Source organism: Leopardus geoffroyi, chromosome B4, assembly GCF_018350155.1.
Source record: "Leopardus geoffroyi isolate Oge1 chromosome B4, O.geoffroyi_Oge1_pat1.0, whole genome shotgun sequence".
NCBI lineage: Eukaryota > Metazoa > Chordata > Mammalia > Carnivora > Felidae > Leopardus > Leopardus geoffroyi.
Window position 1 is genome coordinate 20,985,912 of NC_059341.1, and position 14,205 is coordinate 21,000,116.

Sequence of the window (14,205 nt, forward strand, 5' to 3'; positions counted from 1 at the left end):
ATCTTACAATGAAAGAGATGTTAGAACAGTGAAAAGAATATTGTAAAAACTGCTCAGCCCTTGCGGGGGATACAGTCTAATGCACACTCATCCTTTGGCTCAAGCCATCTTAATTGTTTTTGTTTGATGACATGAAAAGAACTTTCCACAAAGCCTCTAAGTAGTCGAGCTGTATTGCTGTGTGGGGGACTGGATTTTAAAAGTAAAAAAATAGAGGCGCCTGGGTGGCTCTGTCGGTTGAGTGTCCTACCTTGGCTCAAGTCGTGATCTCACCGTCCGTGAGTTTAAGCCCCACATCGGGCTCTGTGCTGACAGCTCAGAGCCTGGAGCCTGCTTTGGATTCTGTGTCTCCCTCTCTCTCTCTGCCCCTCCCCTGTTCACACTCTTCTCTCTCCTTCTCTCTGTCTCTCTCTCAAAAATAAGTATTAAAAAAATAAAGAAAAGTAAAAAAAAAAAAAAGTATACCACGTTCACGCATACGTACGAACAAAAGTAACAGCTCAGCAAAAGTTAGTTCAGTAACTGTCTAAATCAGAATTCTCTTTGCATGTCTTACAAACCTAACAAATTTCAAGAAAATAACTTCTCCCGGCTTGATTTCTAAAAGATGCATAACAGGAAGTCCAACGGGAGAGCAGGAAAAGTACATTTCTCATTCTTAACCAGAATAACAGTGAAAGAAAGAAAACTTCATTATGGACGAAAAGCCCATTTTCACACAGTATTTGATGTGTCACAACCATCCCCCCCCCCCCCCCCCATGCCACTGGTATCAGGAGCCACCTTTGCTCCGTTCCCACGACGTGTAAGGCTCAGTGGGGCTACTTTCACAGAGACTGCTGGAAATGTTCAAGCATCAGGTGACCGGGAACGTGTTCACGAACACCGAGATGCGGTTCCTGAACGTCTGCGTTTGAAATGCTCTGCTGCGTGACGGGACACCATGGTTCCGCGGAACCCTCACTCTGGGGGCCGCGGGCAGTCGGCGCGAGCGGGCTTCCACTGAACAGACCCTCCTGCCAACTAGAAGGTGGGAACCCGAGCGGGGCGATGCCCGGCAGAGGCCTTCAGGCGCTCTCTTCGGTTTGTGGTCCGGTGCGCTTTTCTAAACCAGACCACGCGTGAGATACACCTGTGTACACCTGACTTTGATCGCGTACAACGGGCATTTTGGCCTCGGTTGCAGAAGCTTCAGAAGCCAACCCAGACGGTGGACGTTTCTACAACGGGGCCGTCCTTTATACTGATTTTTCTTACCTCGACATCCTTTTTCAGTTTTTCCAGGAAGGCCTTTTTGTTGTTGTCGTCGATATAAATCTTCTGGCCCTCGTTAATGAAGTCATTATCCTTTAAGGTCGGTAGCTCTTTGGCCTAAAGCAAATGACAAAAAGAATGAAAGAAGCTTGAATAAAATAAAAACAAAAAAACAAACAAAAAAAAAACACGTATGTCTTCCAGTCCCCGGAGGATAAGTTTCCACCCCCAGAAACAGTCCCCCTCGTTCACTGTGGGAGTCTTTTACCCAAGGCAACAACATGCGAGGTGGCTTGAATACCGCAAGGGGGCACCAGTGAGCTACAGCCGCTGGAAGCATTCCCACCAGGAGTGGAGGGTCACACATACTCCATATTATGAAGTTTAGTAACAGATTTCATGGTTTTCGTGGGCATGAACCTGACTGCTTTCCTGGATTCACTTTCTTACAAGAGGTCTTCTAAGTATAGAATTTGTATTCTTGGAATTCTTTGTCAGGAACCTTCGATTTTCTTACTGGTACAAGCCAACTCCACGCCCCCGACACTTTTTGGGTAGCCTTTGCCGGGTTCATGTTACAAATAACACGTTATCTGGCCTCAGAAAAGCACCATCCAGAATCATATCTAATTTCTCAGTCGGGGAGATCATGCAGCCAGAGGTTAGCCACCTGTCCTTCTAAGCCTTCCTGGTCACCACCCCGCCAAGAAAACTCTGTTTGCAGTTGGGCAATGCCGAAGGAAAATGTCTTCTTTTAATACAAAACATACTAAGATGAGAAGTTCTGTCCTTTACAAATAAACAAGAGGGTGGTGGGCTGGCGATTAAACGGAACTTACGCTGACCCGATCAACGCAAAGTAACGGGGGGACGACCGAAATACGGGTCACAAGCAGAACAAAACTAGCTTATGCTGCAGGATAATATGGGCATTTAATGTTAAACTCGTGTGGATTATTCTATTTAACTTCATGCAACCTGCATTTTGGGAGAGTTCAAGAGCAATCAAAACCCCTCCCCGCTCCCATCAGCAACTCATAGCTTATTTCTTCCACTTGAAAGGAATCCAATATAAGATATTGTCTTTCTTACCATATTAATGAATGTCTGAATGGCTCTCTTTTCCATAAGTGTGAGCTAAATGAAAAAAAAAAATAATCCAAGGAAAGAATGTATTCTCTTTCTTGTTCCCCACACTGCCCTACCCCGCTATTCAGAGTGGTAAAAAGAAAACCCATTGCACAGATCTGTGGAACCAGTTTTCTTTTTCTTTTTCAAAAATGTTTACTTTTCAGAGAGAGAGAGCACGCGCGAGCAGGGGAAGGGCAGAGAGGGAGGAGGACAGAAGATCCGAAGCACCCGGACGTGGGGCTCAAACCCACGAACCGTGAGATCATGACCTGAGCTGAAGTCAGACATTGAACTGACTGCGCCACCCAGGCGCCCCTGCAGAACCATTTCTCAAATGCCTGAAACTGCTCACATCTGTCTGAACATATACATATATGCGCATATATTACACAATTACAAATCTGTAGCTTTGCTACTCGTTTTTAACTTTGCCAAAATTTGAAGCTTTGCAATTTTTTATAAGACTACTGCCAGAATAGCTATTTCTACAATGCAGGTATAGCAGAGATCAGAGATCCAAACATTTGACACTTTTTCCTTATGTGTACTATAAATAATCGTATTCTTGGGGCACCTTGGTGGCTCAGTTGGTTGAGCGTCCCACTTCAGCTCAGGTCATGATCTCACGGTTCATGGGTTCAAGCCCCGCTTCGGGCTCTATGCTCACAGCTCCGAGCCTGGAGCCTGCTTCAGATTCTGTGTCTCTCTCTGTCCCTCCCCTGCTCATGCTCTGTCACTCTCTCTGTGTGTCTCTCAAAAAATAAATGAACATTAAAAAAAAAAATTTTTTTTAAATAAGGAAGCACGAATACGCAAAATGGACAGATGAATAACAGCATTCTTGGGGGACACTGATCTACTTTCAAATACTTTTATGCGGAGTCAGCGTTTTGAGGAAATAAAAACACAATGCCGCTGTTCCCAAAAGCTATGGGAGGGGCCTGGTAGATGAACTCCCTAAATTTGTCATTAATAACTTGAAAATAATGTCATAAACGTGACATGAAAAACCCTAAATGTGAAGACAGCGCATGAACGTGAAATGTTGGGGTCAACCGCACTGAACCCTCAGTTCTTCCATCGGAATCATAAACGTAACGAAGTTTCAGAGAATGAAACGCAAGGACCTGAAGTTGAACAGACCCAGGGTTTCTCACTGCCCCAAACCCGGAACCGGAGGCGCCCCTGGAGAAAGGGCTGAAGCCAGGTCTCCACCCAGGAACAGAGATGGAGGGGACTCTCCAAGGGGACGACGTGGGCGTCTGTGTGTGTGGGGGGGGGGGCGGGGGGCAGCGTTAAGGATTAAGGTGTCTGCCTCAACTCGCTTCGTGTGTGTAAGAGAAGAAGGGCACAGGGTTTTCTGTCTCTGTGTGAGCAAAAGGGAAACCTGAAGCCAGCGATGTCGGAGCCCGGCCGAGGCAGTAAATGACACGCTGGATAGGTGTTTATAATTCCAGGCACATTCATGAAGATGAATGCCGTTTCAGGTTTACCCCAGCAGGGTTACTTCATGTGACAGGGAAAACTTAATCCTACCTCGTAAAACTCCGGGCACCCTGTACTCTATTACTAAGCTCGCTTGTGAATTTCACAGGCACTAGGGACGTATTTAGATTGGATCAAGTTTTAAAAAGGGCAACCAGATTGCTTAAAAGACTTAAGGGCTTATCGAAAGTCTCAAGAGGCAAAGGCAGATCCTTAGCGGGGCAGCTGCTGGAGGAACCCAACACTGGTCTACACGTACCCCACCCCCAAGTGCCTGTGGTGGGGCAAGAGCGTGGGAGCACCAGGATGTCGGGGACGGTCCGGATCCTGGCTCCACCCCCTTACTTGCCAGGGCCCAGGCCAGGTTTCTGGAACCCTCCAGGCTGTTGCCTTATGGGCAGCACGGGGGAAACCCCACCAGCACCAGCAGCCATAGGTACGGTGCTAATAAGCATTTCATGTGCCTCAACTCATCGAAGTGCATCATCTCCCTGGTTCTACACAACAATCTTAACTATTTCTCTCAAATTCATACCAACAAGGAAACTGAGTTTAGAAGAGATTATGCAACTTTAAAAAAATTTTCATTTTTTTCTTTTAAGGTTTATTCATTTTTCAGAGAGCATGAGCAGGGGAGGGGCAGCGAGAGAGGGAGACACAGACTCCGAAGCAGGCTCCAGGCTCCGAGCTGTCAGCACAGAGCCCGATGTGGGGCTTGAACCCACAAACCGTGAGATCATGACCTGAGCCGAAGTCGGACGCTTTAACCCACTGCACCACCCAGGCGCCCCTAAAATAATTTCTTTTAAGGAGAATTTTAAAAAAAAGGACAAAGATAAAGTCCCCTGACAATGATTCATGCTCAAGCAAACCTTACTGCTTAGCTTTAAAACAAATTTTTTTTTTAAATTTTAATTCCAGTAAAGTGTTATATTAGTTTCAGGTATACAATATAGTGATGTGACAATTCTATCACTCAGCGCTCATCACAGTAAATGTGCTCTTAACCCCCATCACCCCCCACCTCCCCTCTGGCAATCATCGGTTTGTTCTCTATAGTTAAGAATCTGTTTTTGGGGGAGGGCGCCCGGGTGGCTCAGTCGGTTAGGCGTCCGACTTCGGCTCAGGTCACGATCTCACAGTTCGTGAGTTTGAGCCCCGCGTCGGGCTCTGTGCTGACACCTCGGAGCCTGGAGCCTGTTTCAGATTCTGTGTCTCCCTCTCTCTTTGACCCTCCCCCACTTGCACGCGCTCTCTCAAAAATAAACGCTAAAAATAATTTGTTTTTTGGTTTTTCTTTTTTCTTCTTATTACTTAGCTGGTAGAACAATTTCAATACATCCCTCTGATAATGAGAGGCATTTATATTTAAGACACATTTTTTTAAAGTGAAGAAAACCACTACGCGATGAAGTAATGAACTTAATAAACTCGCGGTGTTCACGGCCCACAGAGGTGAGGTCCACAGAGCAGCACAGAAGCCACTGTGGGCAGCAGTGCAGTCTACCCTTTGCTTCGCAACCGGATTATCGGCACTTAGGAGACCTTTGAAAGCCTCGAAGTCCCCGGCCTGGTTCTTTAACGGGTGTCTTTCATACTCTTTCCAGGTCAATGCAGAACCAGCCAGAGGGCGGAGGAAACCACCAGAGCTAAAGCCATCAGCTCAGAATCGCTTCTTCACTGCACTCCCAAGGCTGGCTCCCAGCCAACGGTCAGCAACCTTTCTGGACTAGGTTAAGTCTTTATTTATTCCCTCTGAACCAAGTTCTCCTGGCCAGTTCCGTGTAGATTGGGAGCCCCCAAGTGTAACGAGGGAACTGTAGTACCACACTGGCCCGGAGGCGAGGCCCAGAAAGATCTACCACATGGCCCTCCCCGGTCTGCCCGGCCCTGGGCTGGGACTCCTGCCAGGAGCTGCTCCCAGGCCCCAGCCAGCCGAGGGAGGCTGCGTCCAACCCAGCTCAGCACAGAGTCCGGCACGGCCCCAGTTTAACGAGGCAAGGCGACTCTCCCTTTTGCAGGAGAGGATTCTACTGGGGTGGGCTAGCCCCGAAATGGCATTCACCCCCACTACTGTGGCCTGGAAACGCGCAAAGACAGCCAAAGGTGTCAGCGGAGAGACACTGTCCCCTTGGCGACTGGCCTACCCTGCTTCCACGGTTGGGACAAAATTAGCAGGACGAATGTCCCTCCCACTTTCTTGCTGGGTCATTCATGCCAGACGGCGGGCCCGTCTGGCATGGCCCGGGTTTGTACACGGGCCCCGGACTGAAGCGTGAGGTTATGAGCACAAACTGGGTCCCGGCTGCCAGGAGTTACATCTCATCTGCTCCAATTATCAGCTGTGTGACTTTGAGCAAGTTACTTAACCTCCCTGTGACTTGGCTTCCTCTCTCTAAACGGGGATCGGCAAGAACCCCGGCGCTGTGGTGACGATTCTGTGAGTTCAGACACGTCAAAAGTTGGGGCGCCCGGGTGGCTCAGTCGGTTAGGCGTCCGACTTCGGCTCAGGTCATGATCTCACAGTTCGTGAGTTTGAGCCCCGCGTCGGGCTCTGTGCTGACACCTCGGAGCCTGGAGCCTGTTTCAGATTCTGTGTCTCCCTCTCTCTTTGACCCTCCCCCGTTCATGCTCTCTCTCTGTCTCAAAAATAAACGTTAAAAAAAAAAAAGCTTAGGGTCGGGCTTGCCACGTGGGGGGTTATATACAAACATCGTCAGGGTTCTTTGCTGGGCACGCTCTCAAGCATGGCTTGCATAGGCAGAGACAAACTCATTGCCGATAAGGCCGGAGCAAGGTTTTCAAAACGTTTGGCGTAGGTAACATTGTCAAACTGGCTCTGATGTTCTGAACCAGCTGCTTAATGTGTCTCTTTCCAAGTCTTTACTCCTCATCAGTAAGCAACATGCTATGTAACAACGTTGGTCATGGCCCAAACGGTTTATGTGTAACTAAACACAAACGAACATGGCCGTGAGAGTCAGGACGTACACGCGACTGTAGTCGGAACCTGAAGGTCACCAACACGTGGATATTTTAAATGTATAGATGCTTCCGAATAGAATTACTTATTATTCCCTAGGGTTCCGTAAAAGATATAAATGATCTCTAAGGACAGATTTGGCCAGGGCTTTGAGATTAAAAAAAGGGAAAAATCTGCAGACCTAACCACCACCAAATTTGGAACTCTCAGTTTTAGAAATGAGAGTGAGCCTCTGTCGCCAGCTCAGCAGACAATGACCCAGGAGCGAAGGCGGTGGCCAGAGAGAAATTACGGATCCCCGGGGGGCAGAGGAGGCAAGGGTAGAAGGCATGGAGGGAAGGAGATCAAACAAAACAAAAAACAAAAAACAAAAAACAAGGCATTAGAACTGCCCTTCTAATATAAACATTTTTAGCACTTTTAATAAAAACTTAAAAATTCCTAATTACTAAAAATTTTACAAATGCTCTGTGAAGACATAACCAAAACTAAATGTTTACCTAAAGGATTTACATCTTGTTTCCAATGGAGATGATCCCATTGGGTTGCATACATAGTTGCCTGTTTCACTAGGTTCTGTGCTTTCAACACGGTTGCTGTCACGTGCATGGAGTTAAGTAACCCTGGTTATTTTAAGGGTTAGGAAAGCCAGGAGTGATACAGAAGTGTTATTTCAGTGAGATTAAGAAATCAAATTATCTTTCAGAGGAGTCAAAAAAAACACTAAAAAAAAAGCAAAACCCAAATATCTGGGGTGCCTGGGTGGCTCCGTCGGTTAAGCGTCCGACTTCGGCTCAGGTCACGATCTCGCGGTCCGTGAGTTCGAGCCCCGCGTCGGGCTCTGTGCTGACAGCTCGGAGCCTGGAGCCTGTCTCGGATTCTGTGTCTCCCTCTCTCTGACCCTCCCCCGTTCATGCTCTGTCTCTCTCTGTCTCAAAAATAAATAAACCATTAAAAAAATAAATAAATAAAAATAAACGTCTAATTGTAAACCCCGACGTCAAAAATTGCTGCCTGGCGTCCCTTTGATGGGCCATATTGTCACATTGGGAGCCAAAGACACAACATTAAAAAAAAAAAAAAATATGTACTAATTATTGTCTCATGTTCGGGGTTGCTTATGTTCCTGATTTACTTGTTATTCAAGGCTCACCTACATGAAAATAAAGTTTGCAAAAAATAAAAAATAAAAAGAATAAAACGCCCTTCCCCAGGCTTTCCAAAACACTTCATAAAAATCAGTCTGTGAGGCTGAAAATCTATTCTCCAGAAATATTTCTGTGAGGGAGGGAATTTCAGGTAATCCTTACACTGGAGCTAGGCTAAAGAGAATCTGATCGAATAACATCACGTATATGGTATCAATTTTAGGGTAATCAGAGATGTTAGAGATTTACAATAAAGTCAGTTCTGCTTCTCAAAACATCCAAGCCACAAATTTGATACATGGAAAGGCAAATGGGTGAATGTGGGTAAAGTTCGTACAGAAATAGCAAGACAACAGTTGCTTTCTCATGAAGAGCACGTGTAACGACCTTCTTTCGCAACATAAGCAGAATGTTTACATACGTCCGTGGCTTGGGAAGTGACCCGACGGCTCTTCCTGCACCTTGTAATTTCCACAGTGACAATGTACAGCAGCTGGATGTGAAAGGTGCGTGGTTTTCATTTTGAACTTGTTTGTCTATGTGTAAATGTAGAAAGAGAATATGCCTCAACACCCTTGTCAAACAGCGCTGCAATTCGGTAACACAAAACCGGCTAAGCCCTAGTATGATTTGGCCACTTAGAACTGTTAAGGCTAGGGGGGCCTGGGTGGCTCAGTCGGTTAAGCATCTGACTTCGGCTCAGGTCATGATCTTGCAGTCCGTGAGTTCGAGCCCCACGTCGGGCTCTGTGCTGACAGCTCAGTGCCTGGAGCCTGTTTCGGATTCTGGGTCTCCCTCTTTCTCTGACCTTCCCCCGTTCATGCTCTGTCTCTCTCTGTGTCAAAAATAAATAAACATTAAAAAAAAAAACAAAAAACTGTTAAGGCTGGCAAGTGCCCAGATGTTGGTTATTTATCTTCCCTATTTTTTTTTTTAATGTTTATTTGTTTATGGGGGGAGGGGCAGAGAGAGGGAGAATCTGAAGCAGGCTCTGTGCAGCTAGTGTGCAGAGCCCGATGTGGGGCTCGAACTCACGAACCGTGAGATCATGACCTGAGCTGAAGTCGGGTGCTTAACCGACGGAGCCGCCCAGGTGCCCCTGCCTAAAATTTTCAAGCTAATATTTAAAATGTGAAATTACCGCTTTTCTGATACTGTCATACTTTTCAAAACATGATGGCCCTTTAAGTGTAAGGGCCTGTCCCTGTAAGTGACGATGTCAATGGTGACAGTTTGGTTTTCCTCCACAGGCTGTGACGTGACAGTTAACCTGCATGCCAGACACACAAAACGGGTGGTTGCGATCTGACCAGAAGATTCTGTCGCGCAAATGTTGATGGTGACGACGTAAGAAATCTCAAGAGTCTGAAAACTGAAGCAGCTTGCTAAGTACTATATAGTTTCTGGTTTAATACTAATGTAGCGAACATCACAATTTTATTATTTTAGTAAGTATGCATCTGCAACAGCTTGCCTTAAATTCAGGTCCCATTCTAAATCTTAAAGTCCTCTCTCCACCCTGACTCTTTCTGGAACTAAGAGTTTTCAGCTTAAAAAAAAAAAAAATTCCCCTATCTAACAGCACTGCTCCCTGTGCACTTGAGATACTCTGGGTTGGATTCATCCCAGAGCAATAAAAATGAATCGAAGGCAACTAGGAGTTTATACACGACCGCAAGCCAGAACTGCCTAAGGACTTTCATGCTGTCACCTGGCAGGTGCTGTCACCTAGCAGAGTCACTGCCTGTGCTATCTTCTCTCTTTTCCGCCTGCCACTCTTACCAAATTCCAAACGAACTGAATCTTAAAAACTCCACTTCCCAGAATCACCCCCATGGTTTACATTAGAGGGTTCTTACATCTGCTAATACAATAGGACAGTTCCAAACATTTTTTCCATTAACCACAGCAATCACCTTCACCTATACCTAGAACAGACAGGATTTTAGTGACTGTCAGTCAAGTCCAGGACTCCTCAAAGTCAAGTCTAATACTCACCTGTATCTCTGCAGGAGGGGAAAGCTTCACTTGAAACGAGAGATCTTGCATGGAAGCAGGAGAACCAGTGATACAATCAAATCTTTTAATCTCATGAATGACGACCAAGTGAAATGATTGATCCCCACACCCCGAACTTCCATTAATGCCAGAGCAGGGGCTGGGACTCAGATCCACTAATGCTCTTTGCACCCCCTCCCCAAACCCCCTTTTATAAACCCTCTCTGGGCCACGAGGCAGATGTTAGCGCCGCTGCCTTTAACTTGAGGTCCGAGAAACGGACCCCGCTCCTGCCCTGGCAGGAGCCTATTCCTTGCAGTTTGGGCGCTGGAAGAGGCGTTTCTAACACTGGCTGGCAATGGGAACCGATTCGCTTCCATCTGGGGAGAAAAGGGAGTTTTCAGAAGAAGGTTAAAGCGTTAGCTGAGTTTAGGGCTTAGAACCCGTGATAATCTAGCTTTAACCGATCATCAGCCGACAGCGGAAAGATTCCCAGAAGGACACGCTGCTGTGCTCGATGCTCCGAGCGTCTTTGTCCCCTTGCCTTTAACTGCATCCCAAAGAACCAGACAGAGGGAGGAATTAATCGCAATTTGCTACAATGTAAAGATGGCAAAAGAAATGCTGGAAACTGGTTTAGGAAAGCAGTTTTCGATGTAAGGGTATTAATGATGAATTCGCCTGACGCCTCGGTCGGTAATAGGTAAAGTGTCAGAGACAATGACACTCACTCAATTGCCAGTGCAATTCACAATGCCCAGGGATCGACAAGGCAGCTTTCTGTAGCCCATTATCAAAGTGTCAACAATGATTATTGCCGATATAGTTATACAAATGTCAATTGCAGGACAGCTGTTTTCTTTCACATGGGTTCCAGGGAGAAGGTTCTACGTTAGAAGCAGAAGCAGTTAGAAGGTTCTACGTTAGAAGCAGTCTTCCTATTGCGACCTAGTGACTCCATTACACAGGCTTTACTTCACCCAAGCAAATCAGACATGAGTTTGAAGAAGAACTGTGCAGAGCGATGAACAAAATGCATATTTGTGTAAGTCCCCAGGACTCTCTCGCTCAAGAACATGGGCTTTTTAAAGAGTCAGGTCAAATCCCCCAGAAATCAAGTGAGTCCAGTTATGTTTTCTTTTACTTCCCTAGATTCCCTGCTGAGTGGCTTGCTTGTTGGCAGCGTGGCTCAGGCTGTCATTTGTAAAAAGCAGTCCGCTCAGCTATAATTACTAATTCGATGTCACACTGGAATCGCAGCGCAGCTGTGAAAAGATCGACCACCAGGGAGATTCGCATTTCTCTGTCTCATTTAGAGGAGGTAAACTGCCGGAGCCACGAATGGAAGATGCCCTTCCATTAAAAAGGAAAGAATTAAAGAATAAAACAAGTCATAGCAGCTGTCAAAATCTGACAACGGCTTAAAAAAAAAAAAAAAAAAAAAAGCCCCGGTCTTTTTTTTTTTTTTTTTAAATTCAAGACATCTGTACGTACGTGTTCTGATACTTGTTGCCATGAAAGTGATTCCGTTATTGTTGCCACAGAACTTCTTTATTCCCCTCAGCGTCATCCTCATTATGATGCTAATGCAAATCACACTAATTACGAGGGAGCTGAAATCAGGGGACGGGACTTGTCTGCACCTAGATCACTAAATATTTGAAATGACGGTTTCAAAACTTGTCACCAACAAGTTAGAAGTCTGGGCAATGAAGACAGTTATGGAGATTCAAATGAAAGGGAAAACTCACAAGCCAGATTACTAATCAAGCCAAGGCCGTGGGGATTCTTTACGAAAATTATCCTTTGCACCGTGACAATCTTTTTTTTTTTTTTTTCTTGGAGAATACAGTTACACGGTGAAAGCAGTGAGAAGACTCTTGGCACATCACGGGATTCCATTCGTGAAAGGCTAAAATGCAGAAAATAAATGTATCTAACGGCGGCTGTTTTGATGACATCAGTGGTTTTACTTGCGGAGCCAAAGAATAGCATGTTTTTTGGGAGATGAAAAATATCAACTGCTCATGGAAAGAAAACCTGAAAGTTGAGAGGGCAAAGAAGGGCAAAGACGTGTTTTAGAACTTGAAAACCCAATGTTTTTAGGAGCTCAGCTCTATTAATACATTTCATTTCTTTTTAGTAGGACAGTTTAGTGACCATTCCCTCGGCTGTCGCCAGATTATAAACAAACTGCCGTATCAGAGAGCCCTGATGCCCTCCTGCCAATGCAGGGGCGGGGGGGGGGGGGGGGCGTCGCCTCCGCCAATGACAAATTTGACTTACTTTTATATTCCTTATCTTTAAGGTGTTTCCTCTCGCCCCTGCTCGGTGAGCACTTGTAAACTACAAGGGCAGGCGGGTGGCCTTGTGGAGCTCCTCTTAGTGGAAGAAGACTTGTCATGAACCCCACGCCCCGACAGAAGTAGAGGGCACGGAATTCTTCCCCAGGGCAATCGTGTGGACCGCGTTAATGTGTACACGGTGTAAGACACAGGGAGGTCGCCTGTGTTTATATATTCAAAAAAAAAACAAAAACAAAAACGGAGGCAACTTGCCAACATAGCATGAAACCGAACCACTGATGTCGCTACCTTAAGAATTTTAAGATCAAGACTCAGAATGAACTGCTCCAGCACCGTATTTAACTCCGAAACATTGTTTCTGTCAATGCAGTGAATGTTTCATGATTCACGGGATTAACATGAATCTTTGATGCTATGTCCTTTTAAAACAGGAGACCCAGAGCTGCCAGACATTCAGAGGGTAACAGCACAGTGGTCAGAAGCGTGAGCTCTGGGCTGAGACCCTTGGCTGAATCACATGGTAACTGGGGGACTCTGGACAAGTTACTGAACCTGTCTGCGAACTAACTTCATTTACTCAAAGGAAGTAATAAGAGCACCAACCTGGTGGTAAGGATGATCCGACCGAATTCGTGTAAGATTTACACTCCACAAATGTCAGTTATCACTATTTGCCTTTCTAAAGCCCAAGACATCAAAACACACAGTAAAAACACAAACCCCAGACGAAGGGAAGGTTTCACCTCTGCCACTGATTGTGTGACGCCCCACGGGAACGTAAGTTCATGGGTCTCAAATCGGTCCCGATGTGAGGTGGGGAAGGTCGTTCCCCTCTCTGACTTCTCTAAGCCCATCTCCCAGGGAGATGTTTTGAGGAACAATTCAGAATATGAGAAAAGCATTCTAAGCATTTTAGGCGCCTCAGAAAAGCGGGTTTCTGTTAGAAATTCTGTAATTTCACTCTTTTTCACAGACACCTAGACCAGTAAAAGGCGGAGCATTTTTGGTGAAGGGGGCAGTGGGGGTGTGGTGAGGGCCTTGGGCATTCTGGGCAGTGCGTGGTCCTGTAGGCAGAGAGTAGAGGGAGGGATAGGGAACGAAGGGTCTGCTTCTGATGAAATAATACAGCTTCGAGGATGTCAAATACTTGTGGCTTTCCTTCGTAGATGTCCTCGTTTGCGGATTTTGGCTTCAGCAGCAACCACCCCATGGCCTGTAACTGTCTTTCTGGGCATTGTTTATTGTCCAAGCAGACCATGCCCTTGGGGAGCAAACCTGAAGACATTAAAATGAACAGAGGGCGGGAAGGGTGGGGCCTGCTAGCAATGATCTCAAGGGACCAGGGCGCAAAGGCAAAACAGAGCCACCGACGGTGGAGAAGTGGATGCCACCCCAACCACAGTTCCTCCTCAGGGGCTGGCTTCTTGTTACGACGCAGAAAAGTCTGTGTGGCTCTCTAGATGGTCCAGATTATTTTCTCCTAGGAGAAAACCCAACCATACTAAACCTGTGAGTCTCTCACGGGCTCACACTTAAATACCCACTTGAGTCTCGAGCACCTGGAAAAACTGTTTAGTCATAGCAACATGGAAGTCCACAGTCCATTGTTTCTGCTGCTTTTGGCCAAAGCTGGCGCCTTCAGGGTGCTGTAGGCGGAGGTCAGAAATGTCAAAATACACCCACTAGTGCACAGTAGAAATACAAATGGTCGAAGAAGGAGCCACCATTTCCCTTTCCCTTCCCCGCTCCTTAACCCACTGCTCTCCGGCTTCTGTGGCACCCACTGTCACAGGCAAGGTCACCAGAGATTTCCTTGGTGATAGGCCAATGGATTAATTCTCAGTCCTCACCCTACCTGAGCCTGCAGAAGTATCTGATTTATCTGATTCCGGGGCAGTTC

The 14,205-nt window shown here is 46.3% G+C and overlaps 1 protein-coding gene across 2 annotated transcripts in view; it reads right to left on the minus strand.

Moving 5' to 3' along the window:
- The window catches only part of PIP4K2A (phosphatidylinositol-5-phosphate 4-kinase type 2 alpha), a 193,872-nt gene that overhangs the window by 15,372 nt on the left and 164,295 nt on the right, over window positions 1-14,205 (minus strand). For both annotated transcript variants that reach the window (XM_045465203.1, XM_045465202.1), the window contains one exon: window positions 1,258-1,371. In XM_045465203.1, coding sequence (XP_045321159.1) covers window positions 1,258-1,371 — 114 coding nt within the window. The remainder of the gene's footprint in view (window positions 1-1,257; window positions 1,372-14,205) is intronic.